The 20,377-nt window shown below is 50.2% G+C and overlaps 1 protein-coding gene across 1 annotated transcript; it reads left to right on the top strand.

Moving 5' to 3' along the window:
• The first annotated feature begins 13,993 nt into the window (after nucleotides 1-13,993).
• On the top strand, nucleotides 13,994-18,988 carry UCP2 (uncoupling protein 2). Its single transcript, XM_069759442.1, has 8 exons — nucleotides 13,994-14,117; nucleotides 15,465-15,622; nucleotides 16,016-16,242; nucleotides 16,595-16,802; nucleotides 16,907-17,101; nucleotides 17,188-17,289; nucleotides 17,772-17,952; nucleotides 18,044-18,988. Exons 3-8 carry the CDS (start codon nucleotides 16,117-16,119, stop codon nucleotides 18,156-18,158), a joined length of 927 nt encoding a protein of 308 aa, XP_069615543.1. The 5' UTR covers nucleotides 13,994-14,117; nucleotides 15,465-15,622; nucleotides 16,016-16,116; the 3' UTR covers nucleotides 18,159-18,988.
• Nucleotides 18,989-20,377: the final 1,389 nt, after the last annotated feature.

Below are 20,377 nucleotides of genomic sequence, written 5' to 3'. Positions count from 1 at the left end.
CCTGTGTGATACTGTCTGCTGAGCCGTGTATCTAATCCTCTCCTGTGTGATACTGTCTGCTGAGCCGTGTATCTAATCCTCTCCTGTGTGATACTGTCTGCTGAGCCGTGTATCTAATCCTCTCCTGTGTTATACTGACTGCTGAGCCGTGTATCTAATCCCATCCTGTGATACCGTCTGCTGAGCCGTGTATCTAATCCTCTCCTGTGTGATACTGTCTGCTGAGCCGTGTATCTAATCCTCTCCTGTGTGATACTGTCTGCTGAGCCGTGTATCTAATCCTCTCCTGTGTGATACTGTCTGCTGAGCTGTGTATCTAATCCTCTCCTGTGTGATACTGTCTGCTGAGCCGTGTATCTAATCCTCTCCTGTGTGATACTGACTGCTGAGCTGTGTATCTAATCCTCTCCTGTGTGATACTGTCTGCTGAGCTGTGTATCTAATCCTCTCCTGTGTGATACTGACTGCTGAGCTGTGTATCTAATCCTCTCCTGTGTGATACTGTCTGCTGAGCCGTGTATCTAATCCTCTCCTGTGTGATACTGACTGCTGAGCCGTGTATCTAATCCTCTCCTGTGTGATACTGACTGCTGAGCCGTGTATCTAATCCTCTCCTGTGTGATACCGTCTGCTGAGCCGTGTATCTAATCCCATCCTGTGTGATACCGTCTGCTGAGCCGTGTATCTAATCCTCTCCTGTGTGATACTGTCTGCTGAGCCGTGTATCTAATCCTCTCCTGTGTGATACTGTCTGCTGAGCCGTGTATCTAATCCTATCCTGTGTGATACTGACTGCTGAGCCGTGTATCTAATCCTATCCTGTGTGATACTGTCTGCTGAGCCGTGTATCTAATCCTCTCCTGTGTGATACTGACTGCTGAGCCGTGTATCTAATCCTCTCCTGTGTGATACTGTCTGCTGAGCCGTGTATCTAATCCTATCCTGTGTGATACTGTCTGCTGAGCCGTGTATCTAATCCTCTCCTGTGTGATACTGACTGCTGAGCCGTGTATCTAATCCCATCCTGTGTGATACTGTCTGCTGAGCTGTGTATCTAATCCTATCCTGTGTGATACTGTCTGCTGAGCCGTGTATCTAATCCTCTCCTGTGTGATACTGTCTGCTGAGCCGTGTATCTAATCCCATCCTGTGTGATACTGTCTGCTGAGCCGTGTATCTAATCCTATCCTGTGTGATACTGTCTGCTGAGCCGTGTATCTAATCCTCTCCTGTGTGATACTGTCTGCTGAGCCGTGTATCTAATCCTATCCTGTGTGATACTGTCTGCTGAGCCGTGTATCTAATCCCATCCTGTGTGATACTGTCTGCTGAGCCGTGTATCTAATCCTCTCCTGTGTGATACTGTCTGCTGAGCCGTGTATCTAATCCTATCCTGTGTGATACTGTCTGCTGAGCTGTGTATCTAATCTTCTCCTGTGTGATACTGGGTGCTGAGCTGTGTATCTAATCCCATCCTGTGTGATACTGTCTGCTGAGCTGTGTATCTAATCCTCTCCTGTGTTATACTGTCTGCTGAGCTGTGTATCTAATCCTCTCCTGTGTGATACTGACTGCTGAGCCGTGTATCTAATCCCATCCTGTGTGATACTGTCTGCTGAGCTGTGTATCTAATCCTATCCTTTGTGATACTGACTGCTGAGCCGTGTATCTAATCCCATCCTGTATGATACTGACTGCTGAGCCGTGTATCTAATCCCATCCTGTGTGATACAGTGTCGGACGTCCACGCATATCACTGGCGTCCTTCTCCCGCCTTTCTCTGTGACTCGCTGGTTTCGCCGGCTCGTTACATCCGGAGTCGCAGTTCCTGGAAATCCTCGAGGTCGGAGCGTCGTGTTCTGTACGATGTTTGCTGTTCGGACTTCATGTTTCACAGCAGAACATAAAATATGGAGAAATGAGAAAAACACAAGAGTCTGATTCCTCAGCTCTACCGTACAGGACTACTCCACCTATCATACACCCACAATGGGGGTCAGCCGCTGCTCCGTACACCCCATCAGGCTCCTTACTGTTTCGGGGTCTCCTGGTTCTGACACTTTGTGCCATAGGACGTACTGTATAATGTAATGCTGCAGTATGACGTAATACACTATAGCGTTATATAACGGCCCTCTTATAACGATGTCCTCTCCGTGTCCCCGGCCCACGCCGGGAGGCTTATAATAGTATTATTTCCAGAAAACACGACTGGATGGATCCAGCCCGTGACATTGGACACTGTACACAGCCCTGATGCAAATGTCCGCCACCTGCGCTGTCACATGATTAATTATAGCTACTTGAACTTCAAGCAGGACTCAAGACAACCGCAATCGCAAGCCCTACATGTGCTGAGAACCGCACAACCCCACCCTGAGCCACCTCCGCCACCTGTGCCCCGAACCGATGGGTAAAACTCGGAGTTGTTTCACGTGAAGTTATACAATTATATTAATGGCAAATATGGCACAAAGATAATGCAGCCATTGAGTACCAAAATCCAAAATTATACCATGCAATAATGCCATACAGTTCCAAAATAATACCGCCATACTGTGCCCCAAAATATACTATTATAATGAGCAGCAACGTGCTGAGATAAGAGCGCCATACCGTACTAAAATAATACTACCATACTGTGCCCCAAAATATACCATTATGCTGAGCAGGAATGTGTTGAGATAAGAGCTCCATACCGTACTAAAATAATACTACCATAATGCCACCAAAATATACCATAATGGAGAGCATCAATGTGCTGAAATAATATCACCATACAGTTCCAAAATAATACTACCATACTGTGCCCCAAAATATACTATTATAATGAGCAGCAACGTGCTGAGATAAGAGCTCCATACCGTACTAAAATAATACTACCATACTGTGCCCCAAAATATACCATTATGCTGAGCAGGAATGTGTTGAGATAAGAGCTCCATACCGTACTAAAATAATACTACCATAATGCCACCAAAATATACCATAATGGAGAGCATCAATGTGCTGAAATAATATCACCATACAGTTCCAAAATAATACTACCGTACAGTGCCCAAAAATATACTATTATGTTAAGCAGCAATGTGCTAAGATTAGAGCTCCATACCGTACTAAAATAATACTACTATAATGCCGCCAAAATATACCATAATAGAGAGCATCAATGTGCTGCAATAACATCACCATACAGTACCAAAATAATACTACCGTACAGTGCCCAAAATATGCTATGATGCAGAAAATCAATGTACTAAGTGTGCAATACCAAAACCAAGATAATTCTGCCATAGAGTGGCCAAAATATACTATGGCGCAGAGCATCAATATGGTAAAATAATAGGATTATATGATACTAAAGTCACATAGCCATATAGTTCCCAAAATATACCTCAATACAGAGCAGTAATATGCTAAGATAATAGTATCATAGAGTATTATAATTATACTGCCATACAATGCTCAAAATTATACCATTATGTAGAGTATCAATTTTCTAAAATAACATAATCAAAAAATACAAAAATAATACTGCCATACACTGCAACAAATCACCATCACCACCACCACCATCATCATCACCACCATCTCCATCACCATCATCATCACCACCACCATCATCATCACCACCATCTCCATCACCATCATCACCATCATCATCACCACCACCATCATCATCATCACCACCATCATCACCATCACTACCACCACCACCACCATCATCACCATCATCATCACCACCACCATCATCATCACCACCATGATCATCACCACCACCATCATCACCACCATCATCATCACCACTACCATCATCATCATCACCACCATCATCACCATCACTACCACCACCACCACCACCATCATCATCATCATCATCATCATCATAGAAAGTAAAAAATGAATTCAGGCTACTCCACTTCCTCTAATACTGACCACATTTCAGGTGGTAAGCTTATTCCTTATCAGCTTCTGCGACACTGTGATCAAGGTCACATTGTGGCCAAAACGTTGTCATTACCTGTCGCTTTTCACCTATGAGTAAACTGTTTTCACTTGAAGCAAACCATTTCTGGTCAAAGAGTGCAGTGATTTTTGACTTTCTATGTTTATGGGATCTCAGGTCCCGTTCACTAGCACCACATATCCTAATTGTGTGCCAGCCATTCGTTTCTGCTCCTATCATCACCATCATCATCACCATCATAATCATCACCATCATCATCATCACCACCATCACCATCATCACCACCATCATCACCATCACTACCACCACCACCATCATCATCACTAGCACCATCATCATCACCACTATCACCATCATCATCATCATCACCACCATCATCATCACTAGCACCATCATCATCATCATCACCACCATCACCATCATCACCACCATCATCACCATCACTACCACCACCACCATCATCATCATCACCACCATCATCATCATCACCACTACCATCATCATCACCATCATCATCAATCCGATTGTAAATACCCAAGGTGTGAGGAAATAAAGGGGGCTTCGTACTCAGGTCTATGGGGGCCCTTGGGTGGCTGAGTCCCATGGGGCCCCTCTTCAATTCAGTTTTTCCTCCTCGCTTTCCTAGAGCTCTTTTTATTTTCCGGTCGATGTCAGGTCTTGTTTTTTGCAGCAGTTTTCGTTGCTTCCATTCTGGAGTCCGCACAACTTTCTGACGTCTTTTTATTTAATTTTTTTATGGCGGCAAAGTGATGGAAAATCAGTGATCTGCCGCTAAGATTTCTTTTGTTTGGCGATCATCGTATGCGTGAATAATCTGATATTTTATTCACTCGGACAGTGTCGCGACAAAAACAATTATCGTCGTTATTTTTAGATTTTTAAAAAAATGTTTTTAGAAAAGTATCTTTGTTTTTTTTTCCTTCCTCCACCTGAGGACGGTGATCTGTACTTAGCATTGTGCTGTAATACTGTAGTGTTATGTAAATGTACAGATCGCCTATGAAGCTCAACCACAAACATGGCGACACATGGGACTTCAGGAGGTCTTTGGCTGCCAGGCCAGCGCCATCGACACCCCATTTTAACCCTTTAGATGCCGCGGTCACAAGTGACAGCAGTGTCTAAGGGGTTGACCTGCACCAGTCATAGTAGACATGCACTATGCACTCAGAGGGTGGGCCCTGGATTCAGTGGGCCCCAGGAGGGTGGACCCTGGATTCATTGGGCCCCAGGAGGGTGGACCCTGGACTTATCAGGCCTGGAGAGGGTGTGCCCTGAACTCATAGGGCCACGGAAGAATGGGGCCTGGACTCATTGGGCCCCAGGTGGGTGGGACTCTTTGGGCCCCAGGAGGGTGGACCCTGGACTTATCAGGCCTGGAGAGGGTGTGCCCTGAACTCATAGGGCCACGGAAGAATGGGGCCTGGACTCATTGGGCCCCAGGTGGGTGGGACTCTTTGGGCCCCAGGAGGGTGGGCCCTGGACTTATCAGGCCTGGAGAGGGTGTGCCCTGAACTCATAGGGCCACGGAAGAATGGGGCCTGGACTCATTGGGCCCCAGGTGGGTGGGACTCTTTGGGCCCCAGGAGGGTGGGCCCTGGACTTATCAGGCCTGGAGAGGGTGTGCCCTGAACTCATAGGGCCACGGAAGAATGGGGCCTGGACTCATTGGGCCCCAGGTGGGTGGGACTCTTTGGGCCCCAGGAGGGTGGGCCCTGGACTTATCAGGCCTGGAGAGGGTGTGCCCTGAACTCATAGGGCCACGGAAGAATGGGGCCTGGACTCATTGGGCCCCAGGTGGGTGGGACTCTTTGGGCCCCAGGAGGGTGGACCCTGGACTTATCAGGCCTGGAGAGGGTGTGCCCTGAACTCATTGGGCCACGGAAGAATGGGGCCTGGACTCATTGGGCCCCAGGTGGGTGGGACTCTTTGGGCCCCAGGAGGGTGGGCCCTGGACTTATTGGGCCTCAGGAAGGTGAGCCCTGGAATCATAGGGCCCCTGGAGGGTGTGATTTATTGGGCCCCAGGGAGTGTGGGACTCATTGGGCCCCAGGAGGGTGGGGTGGGCCCTGGACTTATTGGGCCCTGGGAGGGTGGGCCCTGGAATAATTGGGCCGCAGTTGACTGGGTCCTGGACTTATTGGGCTCAGGGAGGGTGGGACCTGGACTAATTGGGCCATGGTAGAATGGGCCCTGGATTCATTGGGCCCCGGGAGGGTGGACTCAGGACTTATTGGGCCACGGTACTTGCTCAGTATCGACTGTAGCTTGCGTTGGACCCTCTGAATAGACAGGGAGTGAATTTCAGACTACCGTAGACTCCAACAGACAAAGCAGCTGAGCTGGAGTCGTTGATTATGGCGGTGTTGTACAGAGGCGGTTTCAGTAATTACCTATAATCTGGCCCCTCGGTGTTCGTGAACACGCCGGGTTATGGGCATTTTATATATGACGTTCATAGATATACACATGGATCTTTCTGTGGTCGGTAGAGGGTTAATGCGCAGGCTGCAGTCATGGTGATGCAAACTGTGTAGTAAGGTTGCTATCCCTGCTCTGCTATTGGCTGCTCAGGTGGGGGCGCTGTCCTGCTCCTCCAATGGGAGACGAGCCTGAGATACAGTGGACACTATGGATTGGAGTCTACTGTACCTGCCACAATGTAACACATAAGTTAACCCCATCACTGCCAAAAAAGTCCTATAATGTAAAATACATACAAAAACTCGAGAAAATCATACAAACTCCTTGCAGATGTCGCCTTTGGTCAGATTTGAACCCAGAACCCCAGAACTGAAGCTCAACCACTGAGTGAATGACACCGGCTGCCCCAAATTTAAAGGGGAATAATAATAATAATAATAATAATAATAATAAAACTCCTTATTCCCAGAATATAGGGACCATGGCTCAATAATGCCCAGATGCCACAGGGGCACCCACCCTGGATCCCCAGGAGGCAGCCGGGTCCTCAGGCCCTCGCCTGTTTGTGGCCACTTTCAGATACTTTGAGTGGTCACATATAGAGACCGGACCCCCGAATCCCCCACAGAGGAAAATGGAGACAGCTGAGGGTATGTGCACACGTTGCGGATTCTCTGCGGATCCGCAGCGCTTTTTGCGGTGCAGAAACGCTGCAGATCCGCCATTGATTTACAGTACAATGTAAATCAATGAGGGAAAAAAAAATGCTGTGCACACTTTGCGAAAAATCCGCTGCGGAAACGCTGCAGTTTAAAAGAAGTAGCATGTCACTTCTTTGTTGTGAACCTGCAGCGTTTTTGTACCCATTCCATTATAGAAAACCACAGGGGAAAAAACGCAGCAAATCCACAAAAAAAACGCAGCAAAAACGCACAAAAAATGCTGCGGAACCGCACAAAAAAACGCGACAAATCAGCAGGTGAGTTTTCTGCCAGGAGAGGAAGAATCCGCACCAGAAATTCCTAAGCCTAATCCGCAACGTGTGCACATAGCCTAAAGCACAGGGGATAAAGAAAGGGACAAGTTACTCCAGGACACCAGGGACTGGGACACACAACCACCAGACACCAGGGACTGGGACACGCAACCACCAGACACCAGGGACTGGGACACCCAACAACCAGACACCAGGGACTGGGACACGCAACCACCAGACACCAGGGACTGGGACATACCACCACCAGACACCAGGGACTGGGACACGCAACCACCAGACACCAGGGACTGGGACACCCAACAACCAGACACCAGGGACTGGGACACGCAACCACCAGACACCAGGGACTGGGACACACAACCACCAGACACCAGGGACTGGGACACACAACCACCAGACACCAGGGACTGGGACATACAACCACCAGACACCAGGGACACACAACCACCAAACACCAGGGACTGGGACATACAACCACCAGACACCAGGGACTGGGACACACAACCACCAGACACCAGGGACTGGGACACACAACCACCAGACACCAGGGACTGGGACACACAACCACCAGACACCAGGGACTGGGACACACAACCACCAGACACCAGGGACTGGGACACACAACCACCAAACACCAGGGACTGGGACACACAACCACCAGACACCAGGGACTGGGACACACAACCACCAGACACCAGGGACTGGGACACGCAACCACCAGACACCAGGGACTGGGACACACAACCACCAGACACCAGGGACTGGGACATACCACCACCAGACACCAGGGACTGGGACACACAACCACCAGACACCAGGGACTGGGACACACAACCACCAGACACCAGGGACTGGGACACACAACCACCAGACACCAGGGACTGGGACACGCAACCACCAGACACCAGGGACTGGGACACCCAACAACCAGACACCAGGGACTGGGACACGCAACCACCAGACACCAGGGACTGGGACACACAACCACCAGACACCAGGGACTGGGACACACAACCACCAGACACCAGGGACTGGGACACACAACCACCAGACACCAGGGACTGGGACACACAACCACCAGACACCAGGGACTGGGACACGCAACCACCAGACACCAGGGACTGGGACACCCAACAACCAGACACCAGGGACTGGGACACACAACCACCAGACACCAGGGACTGGGACACACAACCACCAGACACCAGGGACTGGGACACACAACCACCAGACACCAGGGACTGGGACACGCAACCACCAGACACCAGGGACTGGGACACGCAACCACCAGACACCAGGGACTGGGACACGCAACAACCAGACACCAGGGACTGGGACACACAACCACCAGACACCAGGGACTGGGACACACAACCACCAGACACCAGGGACTGGGACACACAACCACCAGACACCAGGGACTGGGACACACAACCACCAGACACCAGGGACTGGGACACACAACCACCAGACACCAGGGACTGGGACACACAACCACCAGACACCAGGGACTGGGACACACAACCACCAGACACCAGGGACTGGGACACACAACCACCAGACACCAGGGACTGGGACACACAACCACCAGACACCAGGGACTGGGACACACAACCACCAGACACCAGGGACTGGGACACACAACCACCAGACACCAGGGACTGGGACACACAACCACCAGACACCAGGGACTGGGACACACAACCACCAGACACCAGGGACTGGGACACGCAACCACCAGACACCAGGGACTGGGACACGCAACCACCAGACACCAGGGACTGGGACACGCAACAACCAGACACCAGGGACTGGGACACACAACCACCAGACACCAGGGACTGGGACACACAACCACCAGACACCAGGGACTGGGACACACAACCACCAGACACCAGGGACTGGGACACACAACCACCAGACACCAGGGACTGGGACACACAACCACCAGACACCAGGGACTGGGACACGCAACCACCAGACACCAGGGACTGGGACACCCAACAACCAGACACCAGGGACTGGGACACACAACCACCAGACACCAGGGACTGGGACACACAACCACCAGACACCAGGGACTGGGACACACAACCACCAGACACCAGGGACTGGGACACACAACCACCAGACACCAGGGACTGGGACACACAACCACCAGACACCAGGGACTGGGACACACAACCACCAGACACCAGGGACTGGGACACGCAACCACCAGACACCAGGGACTGGGACACGCAACAACCAGACACCAGGGACTGGGACACACAACCACCAAACACCAGGGACTGGGACACACAACCACCAGACACCAGGGACTGGGACACACAACCACCAGACACCAGGGACTGGGACACGCAACCACCAGACACCAGGGACTGGGACACGCAACCACCAGACACCAGGGACTGGGACACACAACCACCAGACACCAGGGACTGGGACACACAACCACCAGACACCAGGGACTGGGACACACAACCACCAGACACCAGGGACTGGGACACCCAACAACCAGACACCAGGGACTGGGACACGCAACCACCAGACACCAGGGACTGGGACACCCAACAACCAGACACCAGGGACTGGGACACGCAACCACCAGACACCAGGGACTGGGACACGCAACCACCAGACACCAGGGACTGGGACACACAACCACCAGACACCAGGGACTGGGACACACAACCACCAGACACCAGGGACTGGGACACACAACCACCAGACACCAGGGACTGGGACACACAACCACCAGACACCAGGGACTGGGACACACAACCACCAGACACCAGGGACTGGGACACACAACCACCAGACACCAGGGACTGGGACACGCAACCACCAGACACCAGGGACTGGGACATACCACCACCAAACACCAGGGACTGGGACACACAACCACCAGACACCAGGGACTGGGACACGCAACCACCAGACACCAGGGACTGGGACATACCACCACCAAACACCAGGGACTGGGACACACAACCACCAGACACCAGGGACTGGGACACGCAACCACCAGACACCAGGGACTGGGACACGCAACCACCAGACACCAGGGACTGGGACACACAACCACCAGACACCAGGGACTGGGACACACAACCACCAGACACCAGGGACTGGGACACGCAACCACCAGACACCAGGGACTGGGACACGCAACCACCAGACACCAGGGACTGGGACATACAACCACCAAACACCAGGGACTGGGACACACAACCACCAGACACCAGGGACTGGGACATACAACCACCAGACACCAGGGACTGGGACACACAACCACCAGACACCAGGGACTGGGACACGCAACCACCAGACACCAGGGACTGGGACACACAACCACCAGACACCAGGGACTGGGACACACAACCACCAGACACCAGGGACTGGGACATACCACCACCAAACACCAGGGACTGGGACATACAACCACCAAACACCAGGGACTGGGACACACAACCACCAGACACCAGGGACTGGGACATACAACCACCAGACACCAGGGACTGGGACACACAACAACCAGACACCAGGGACTGGGACATACCACCACCAAACACCAGGGACTGGGACACACAACCACCAGACACCAGGGACTGGGACACACAACCACCAAACACCAGGGACTGGGACATACAACCACCAGACACCAGGGACTGGGACACACAACAACCAGACACCAGGGACTGGGACATACCACCACCAAACACCAGGGACTGGGACATACAACCACCAGACACCAGGGACTGGGACACACAACAACCAGACACCAGGGACTGGGACACACAACCACCAGACACCAGGGACTGGGACATACCACCACCAAACACCAGGGACTGGGACACACAACCACCAGACACCAGGGACTGGGACACGCAACCACCAGACACCAGGGACTGGGACATACCACCACCAAACACCAGGGACTGGGACACACAACCACCAGACACCAGGGACTGGGACACGCAACCACCAGACACCAGGGACTGGGACACGCAACCACCAGACACCAGGGACTGGGACACACAACCACCAGACACCAGGGACTGGGACACACAACCACCAGACACCAGGGACTGGGACACGCAACCACCAGACACCAGGGACTGGGACACGCAACCACCAGACACCAGGGACTGGGACATACAACCACCAAACACCAGGGACTGGGACACACAACCACCAGACACCAGGGACTGGGACATACAACCACCAGACACCAGGGACTGGGACACACAACCACCAGACACCAGGGACTGGGACACGCAACCACCAGACACCAGGGACTGGGACACACAACCACCAGACACCAGGGACTGGGACACACAACCACCAGACACCAGGGACTGGGACATACCACCACCAAACACCAGGGACTGGGACATACAACCACCAAACACCAGGGACTGGGACACACAACCACCAGACACCAGGGACTGGGACATACAACCACCAGACACCAGGGACTGGGACACACAACAACCAGACACCAGGGACTGGGACATACCACCACCAAACACCAGGGACTGGGACACACAACCACCAGACACCAGGGACTGGGACACACAACCACCAAACACCAGGGACTGGGACATACAACCACCAGACACCAGGGACTGGGACACACAACAACCAGACACCAGGGACTGGGACATACCACCACCAAACACCAGGGACTGGGACATACAACCACCAGACACCAGGGACTGGGACACACAACAACCAGACACCAGGGACTGGGACATACAACCACCAGACACCAGGGACTGGGACACACAACAACCAGACACCAGGGACTGGGACACACAACAACCAGACACCAGGGACTGGGACATACAACCACCAGACACCAGGGACTGGGACACACAACCACCAGACACCAGGGACTGGGACACACAACCACCAGACACCAGGGACTGGGACACACAACCACCAGACACCAGGGACTGGGACACACAACCACCAGACACCAGGGACTGGGACACACAACCACCAGACACCAGGGACTGGGACACACAACCACCAGACACCAGGGACTGGGACACACAACCACCAGACACCAGGGACTGGGACACACAACCACCAGACACCAGGGACTGGGACACACAACCACCAGACACCAGGGACTGGGACACCCAACAACCAGACACCAGGGACTGGGACACGCAACCACCAGACACCAGGGACTGGGACACCCAACCACCAAACACCAGGGACTGAGACATACAACCACCAGACACCAGGGGCTGGGACATACAACCACCAGACACCAGGGACTGGGACACACAACCACCAGACACCAGGGACTAGGACATACAACCACCAAACACCAGGGACTGGGACATACAACCACCAGACACCAGGGACTGGGACATACCACCACCAAACACCAGGGACTAGGACATACCACCACCAAACACCAGGGACTGGGACATACCACCACCAAACACCAGGGACTGGGACATACAACCACCAGACACCAGGGACTGGGACATACCACCACCAAACACCAGGGACTAGGACATACCACCACCAAACACCAGGGACTGGGAAATACAACCACCAGATACCAGGGACTGGAGAATATGCATAATTGGTAACTGATTGGGGAAGATTATGAAGAAATCTGCCTGAATTGTCTCATAATGTTGCGCCAATCCCAGACAGCTCTGCAGACTTTTTGTAAAGTGTGAAGAGCTTGGGTGGGACGAGACTTGGCCGAGGACGCAAAAAAAAATCATCATAATTTACGCCAAAAATGTAACATAAATTGCAGCAATATTCGCCAGCACCGTCTGATGAACATTTTTAGCAGCGACTCTGGACAATTCAAGAATGCACCAAATTCATTATAGAGACATTATAGAGACACGCGCCTCTAAATACATTTGTTGCATCTCACTCCAGCGCTTCCTTCATGAAGACTGGCAGAAAATAACGTTATTAGATAATAAATATTACACACACAGATATTCTCCTAGAATGGAAAAAACTAACAGGAAACACCGTGAGCCTGATACTCCAGGAGGCTCATTGCTGCCGCCTGGTGGTCTCTCCCGGTACTGCAGCCGCCAGGTCTCAGTCTGAAATGTCATTATACCGTGATGAGGAACTACAAGTACCATGAACAGTCTGCACCTGCTACTTGTGAACCTAGGCACCCTGTGCTGAGCTTTGTAGTTCTTCCACCAGATCTGTTGCTGCCTGACATTGCAGAATATCAGTAATGTCACCACCGGCACCTGCTGCTCGGAGAGGAGGGCGGATGATGGGAGTCGTAGGTTTGGTACGGAGAATTACTGAGAAGTGAGGAGTCAAACTTGTTTTTTAAAGTTATAGTAGGGAGACAGAGTACAGGAAGGAAGTGATGTGAAGGGTTAACCGGCAGGAGGGGGCTTCATATTACAGGGGTGTAATGGGGGGGCTGATAACAGAGAGAGAGGTGATGTATGGAGCATTGATGATGGGGGATGGGGTCAGAATGGAGGGAAGTGGGTGCTGGGTGCTGGCAGCAGGGCGGGGGCAGGGAGTGAGAGCCTGGCCCTCCCCTCCCCCAGCCCATATAATGCACAGAGCCCGGGCCCTCCCCTCACTCACTCACCCGGCTGAGGACGAGCAGCGACCACCCTGCTCCTCCATTGTCCCTGCAGCCTGTGTCCCCCCACCGCACTGCTCCGCTTTCTTCTCCTACTGGTAAGTGACTGTGAATGGCTGAATTTATCAGATATGTGATTTTATTTCCCGCAATACTTTGTTTTTCTCTAGTTTATGAATGGCTGATACATTGTTGCTTCTTATCATATATGATTATATTTCCCACATTACTTTTTATTTAGTTTGAGTACTTGATACATTGTTGCTGCTTATCGTATATAGTTATATTTCCCACATTACTTCTCTAGTTTATGAATGGTTGATACATTGTTGCTTCTTATCATATATGATTATATTTCCCGCATTACTCTTGATTTAGTTTGAGTACTTGATACATTGTTGCACCTTTATAAAAACGTATAAATATTTATTTTACCTTCCTGGTCACCGGCTCAGTGTCTGACTCCCCCCTCTGTACACTTTGTGCCCCCACAACTCCTGTCCTGATTATTTTTGGCCCCTTTTCATGCCTTGATATCTATCTATGAATCACTTATGTTGCCAGGTGTCTTCAGCCATAGGGTTAATGGCCGCAACTTTTTTTTTTTGTGGTAAATTGAGGGGTTTCCAATTCTCTTCTCCCCACCCTGTAGCCATTGTTGCCCCCACAGGTGGGGGTTTTCCTAACTTTCCTTGGATCCTCAATTATTAGTCTATGAACTGTGTCCCCCCCCCTTCTGTATGATGCCCACCAAGGGGGGCAAGATGCAAAGAAAGCGGGCAGATGGCCCATATGGGGGCTACTGTCACATGGCAATGCAGTTTGTGGGGGGCTTCCTGCAGGGAGCCAGTATTGGGGGAGGGGACACTAGGGGGTTTGGGCATTATTAGCCATGTTAGTTGCACATCTAGTGGTATGCCAAGGGTTAACTGAGAAGGCGATGACACTGGAGTTCAGCCATCACAAGGGCCGCTATCTAGTGTAATGGCTGATAACAGGGAGCAGTAGAGCAATCCGTGCACTGCACACTAGTGATCCGGTAACTTGTATTGTGAAATCTGCAAGATCAAAGGTTTTCCTATAGAGGCGGGAAAGTGCGGAGACCGGAGACCACCTTATGTCATGGCCTCTGGAGGAGCGGGAACTTTCCATCACTTCCAATAAGTCACCTGCACGAGTAATGGAAAAATCTATATCCAAAAAGCTGCATAAAAGGAGGCCGCGGTGGGTGACTGATAACCATCCTGATCCGTGCTGCCCCCATTAAAATGTGACATGAGCCCCTGATATTGTAGATGGCTTAACATTATTATTATTTATTATTATTATATATATATTTATTTATTTTTTAACAAACTTTTATTAAAGGTATCTATTTATATTTACATTTTTTTTACTCTTCCTAACTTTCTATTTTTTATTAACTTTTTTTTTTTTTCTTCCAGCATAAGGATTATGATCACACAGCATCGTTTTAACCAACATTTTTCTATGGAAAGTAAAGGGTACCGCGTCTCCACTCCCAGTGGTAAATCCGACGGGCGCGACGCCTTCAGGGAAGCCTGATCTCCGCACCGTCCTCCTCCAGCTGGAAGACTTGAAGGTAACGTCCTATCCGGCAGGATGCGGTGGATGGATGGGGAGTTCTTATTTATTATTTTTGACACCCGGGCTCTGTCATTAGTTCTGCAGCCATTGTGTTCTTGTTTGTTGGAAGTGAGCAGGTGCAGACGGCGGTCCTCTCCTGCGGTGACCGCCCCGGTCCGGCTGCTCCCAGTTTCTTAGAAAACACAATTGCAGTAATTTGTGCCGACACCAGACCTGTCCTGTAACCTGATAACTGCAGGGGGCCGGGGATGGGGAGAGGGGTCCTTGCAAGTAAATGTCATTCTAGGGGAGGAAATTAAAATTGGGAAATAGAAATAATGTAGTCAGATGACTTTCCATACTGAGATTTTTTTTTTCTCCTCCATTCTCTTATCTTTGCCCTCTTTAGTTTCCGGCAGAGTTTATTTGCCTTGTCTTATCATTACACCGGCTCCCAGGACAGTCCAGTCCTCCATCTTCTAAGTTCTTTGCATCATCTAAAACTTCAGAATGGTTGGATTCAAACCCTCCGACGTCCCCCCGACTGCCGCAGTGAAGTTCATTGGCGCAGGCACAGCAGCATGTATTGCTGACCTGTTCACCTTCCCTCTGGACACTGCTAAAGTCCGTCTCCAGGTGAGAACTCGCGTCTGGTCCTAACCACCCATAGAGTAGTGTTTGTTCCTGCCGAGACTGGGAAAGCCGAGTGACAGGCACCAGAATAGAAGCCCTCGGGCTGGTGGATACCCCCAATCTGAGCAGTATTTTCCCCCAATATTGCTGCTATACTATGGTCTTCAGTTCTAGCTGGGTGACAACCCCCAACTGGAAGAATCGTAGAATCATAGAGTACCTCCAGGGTCACTCTCCAACTCCCAAGCTATAAAGCAGCAACATTGGTTGTCAGCCGGCTTTCCCAGTATCTGCTAATGTTCCATAAGTTGGCTGTCTCATGGACGTGTGGCTAATGTACCTTCTCCCTATGTAGATCCAAGGAGAGACCAAGGGCCTGGTCAATATGAAGTCTTCCCAGTACAAGGGTGTCTTCGGGACCATCTCCACCATGGTCAAGACAGAAGGACCACGGAGCCTCTACAACGGGCTGGTGGCCGGTCTCCAGCGACAGATGAGTTTCGCATCCGTCCGTATTGGACTTTATGACTCTGTCAAGCAATTCTACACCAAAGGATCTGAACGTAAGGAGCCCGCACTTGACATGTGACTGGTCGTCTGGTTCAATCTCTGCTGAATTATTGTGGTGGCACTTGGTGTCTTTATTGACCACTTCTTTATCCCACAGATGTTGGAATCGGGAGCAGACTCCTCGCTGGTTGCACAACCGGAGCCATGGCTGTGGCAATCGCTCAGCCCACCGATGTGGTGAAGGTGCGCTTCCAAGCTCAGGCCAACGTCTCCGGCTCCAGAAGATACAAGGGAACAATGGAAGCCTATAAGACCATCGCCAAAGAGGAAGGCGTGCGCGGCCTGTGGAAAGGTTTGTCTTAAATTCGTTTTATTAAAAACAAAAAAAACTTATAAAAGAAGAAAGTCCAGGAAGTTTAACACTTTGATATATTTTAGGCACCGGCCCCAACATCACTCGAAATGCCTTGGTAAACTGCACAGAGCTGGTAACCTATGACATCATTAAGGACGCGCTCCTGAAATCCAACCTCATGACCGGTGAGTCTTCGTATATAGTGGTGATTTTGTTTTAAAAAAAAAAAAAAAAAAAAAAAAAAAAAAAAAAAAAAAAAAATTGCTCTTAAAGACATTAACTAGTGATCAGAGGCTGCTGTGACTTTATCGTCCGCTGACTTTCTACCTCTTAAGTGCAACTGCCACAATTGAGACCATGGCATATAAGGGAGTAAACTGTTGACTTACCAGTAAGACTTGGGTGACTGCTGTACAGGACAGACAGCACCTGCACTGGAGCAGGAGTAGCTTTGGCTTCCAATGGGCAACACTGACCCTACAATGTACTGTAAAGTCTGACAAAATAAAGGATTACTACACTTACATGACTACAGCACCAGGACCTCAATCAGTACAGGAGTACAGCATCACAAACGCCATTAATACAGAAATATATTGACGCCACAAATGTCAGGGACATCTTCCACCATTGATGTATGACTTACTACTCTACTTTCATTCTACAGACACCTTCCCGTGTCACTTCACCTCCGCGTTCGGTGCCGGCTTCTGCACCACGGTGATCGCTTCCCCCGTTGATGTAGTGAAGACAAGATACATGAACTCTGCCAAGGGACAGTACAACGGTGCCCTGAACTGTGCCCTCACCATGCTGCGGAAGGAGGGGCCCATGGCCTTCTACAAGGGGTAAGTCGTGTGTGCTGTCGGCCATATTGGCAGTCTCCAACCTGTAGTGTCTGCCTTGGTTAATGCTGGGCTTATTCTTTCCTCCCCCCAGGTTCATGCCGTCCTTCCTGAGACTCGGCTCCTGGAACATCGTGATGTTTGTGACCTACGAGCAGCTGAAGAGAGCCATGATGTCCGCCCGCGTCTCCTGGGAGGCTCCTCTCTAGGGCCCCTGTCTCTACCTCTCATTACTGTTTACTTTAGGTTTTTTACTTATCAAGTATAAAAGTCCAAACTCCATCAGAACCTCATATTTACAGGGAAATGTTAAAAAAAAAAAAAAAAAAAAAAAAAAAAAAATCTTTGCACAATGGAGATCTGCACAAAGGTGCAGGTGGGATTTGTCCCTTAAAGTAGCGGCCATATTGCTGCTCCTGGATTTTCTGTAACTTTATGTTCTTCTTTGACTCTTTTAACTCCCAGCTTTGTTTTTAATCTGATGCTTCCGTTATTCGGTAGCTCGCGCTCTTGTTTCCTCCTGTTTTGAGTATTTGCGTACGATGAATACACTTTGGAAATTACTTGATTTATTCATCTTGTACTGAGCCTTTTTTAGAAGCAAAACATACCTTGTACTCCAGTTACATCCAAAGCTGCTTTCCTTGTGATTGTACGCTAATGTATATCTAACGACTATTATATGTATGGTACTTCAGTTATAACTGCAGCTTTGGCAGGGACTGGAGTGGGTACAATGCATAAGGATATGTAAGATTGTTCCTCCTGTGTAGACTTGGGTGGCTGTGCAACTACTGGCTGCAGCTTTCATTCTCCAAGCACCACACAAGCTGCAAGCCTCGTTGCCTTCCGTTTTCCTGCTGAGTGACGGTTACATTCCAGAAGCTGCTGACTCGGCTGTGACTCATCTACTGCAGGATGTGATGCTGCCCGTCCCCCACCCCCGGAGACCAAATGGTTCCTGTTCTGTGTTTTTATTCTGTTGTCTTTTATATGGATGACTCTGCATGATGCAAAAATAAAAATCGCACAAAAACCACAGCCGTCTCACAGCTCATTTACATGGAGGTGAGGGTCTGGGCCGTTCTTGGCCATAATGCTGTCTTTCAATGGTTATACCCCTTCTAGTAAGTCAGAAGTGCCCATTCCCTTTTAGATAATGTGTATGATGGCCCCCGTGAAGTAACGTCTTTATTTTGTCTTTGCTTCCAGTGGGCAACACTGACCCTATAATCGTCTGACCAAATAAAGGGTTACTACACTTACAGGACTACAGCACCGGGACCTCAATCAGTACAGGAATACAGCATCACAAACACCATTAATACATACATATATTACAAGAACAACCATCAGTACAGGAATACATTACTAGAATCTCCAATAGCTTAGAAATGCAGCGTCCACTTCGAAAGATTAGCAGAGCAACACAGTTGCAAGTATATACAGGGTATGCAGTGCTAGTCAAAAAGGATGGCAGATGTGGTACTCAACTGTGCAGACATACGATCTTCAAGAATAATAATCTTTATATAGCCCCGACATATTCCGCAGCGCCTTACACTTTCAAACACAATAGTCATAAGTAACAATACAGTAATTAAAGCAACATAAGCCACTCGTGAGAGCTTACAATCTACAATGAGGTGGGGGAGATGCACACCTGTGCTTTGTATTTACAATGGTGGTCCAGCCATCCTCAGGGGGTGGGGGATAGATGGAGTGTGTGTGTGTGTCGCCCATTCACTAACATAAAATGACTTTGATTACTGAATGTGGTAGGCCGCTCTGATCAAATGTGTTTTGAGCGAGCGCCTAAAACTATGCAAATTGTGGATGGTCCTAATATCTTGGGGTAAAGCATTCCAGAGGATTGGTGCAGCATGGGAGAAGTCTTGGAGTCGGGAGTGGGAGGTACGGATTAGTGCAGAGGTTAATCGAAGGTCATTTGTAGAGAGCAGAGGTCGGTTAGGCCGATAGACAGAAATGAGGGAGGAGATGTAAGGGGGTGCCGCACTGTGCAGAGCTTTGTGGGTGAGAACAAGTACTTTGAATTGTATCCTGTAATGAATGGGCAGCCGGTGTAATGACTGGCGAAGAGCGGACGCTTCCGAGTAATGATTAGCCAGATGGACGACCCTGGCTGCCGCATTAAGGATAGACTGGAGAGGGGAAAGTCGAGTGAGGGGGAGGCTAATTAATAGAGCATTACAGTAGTCCAGACGGGAGTGGATCAGGGCGACAGTGAGGGTTTTAGCTGTCTCCATGGTGAGAAAAGGGCGGATTCTAGAGATGTTCTTTAGGTGTAAGCGGCACAAGCGGGCAAGAGATTGTATATGGGAGGTGAAGGAGAGATCGGAGTCAAACATAACACCCAGACAGCGTGCCTGCTGCCGGGGTGTTATTATGGTGCCACCCACGGAGAGGG

Source organism: Ranitomeya imitator, chromosome 3 (genome assembly GCF_032444005.1).
Source record: "Ranitomeya imitator isolate aRanImi1 chromosome 3, aRanImi1.pri, whole genome shotgun sequence".
NCBI classification, from domain to species: Eukaryota; Metazoa; Chordata; class Amphibia; order Anura; family Dendrobatidae; genus Ranitomeya; species Ranitomeya imitator.
The sequence above is the reverse complement of the archived record's forward strand: the minus strand, read 5'-3'. Positions and strand labels throughout refer to the sequence as shown.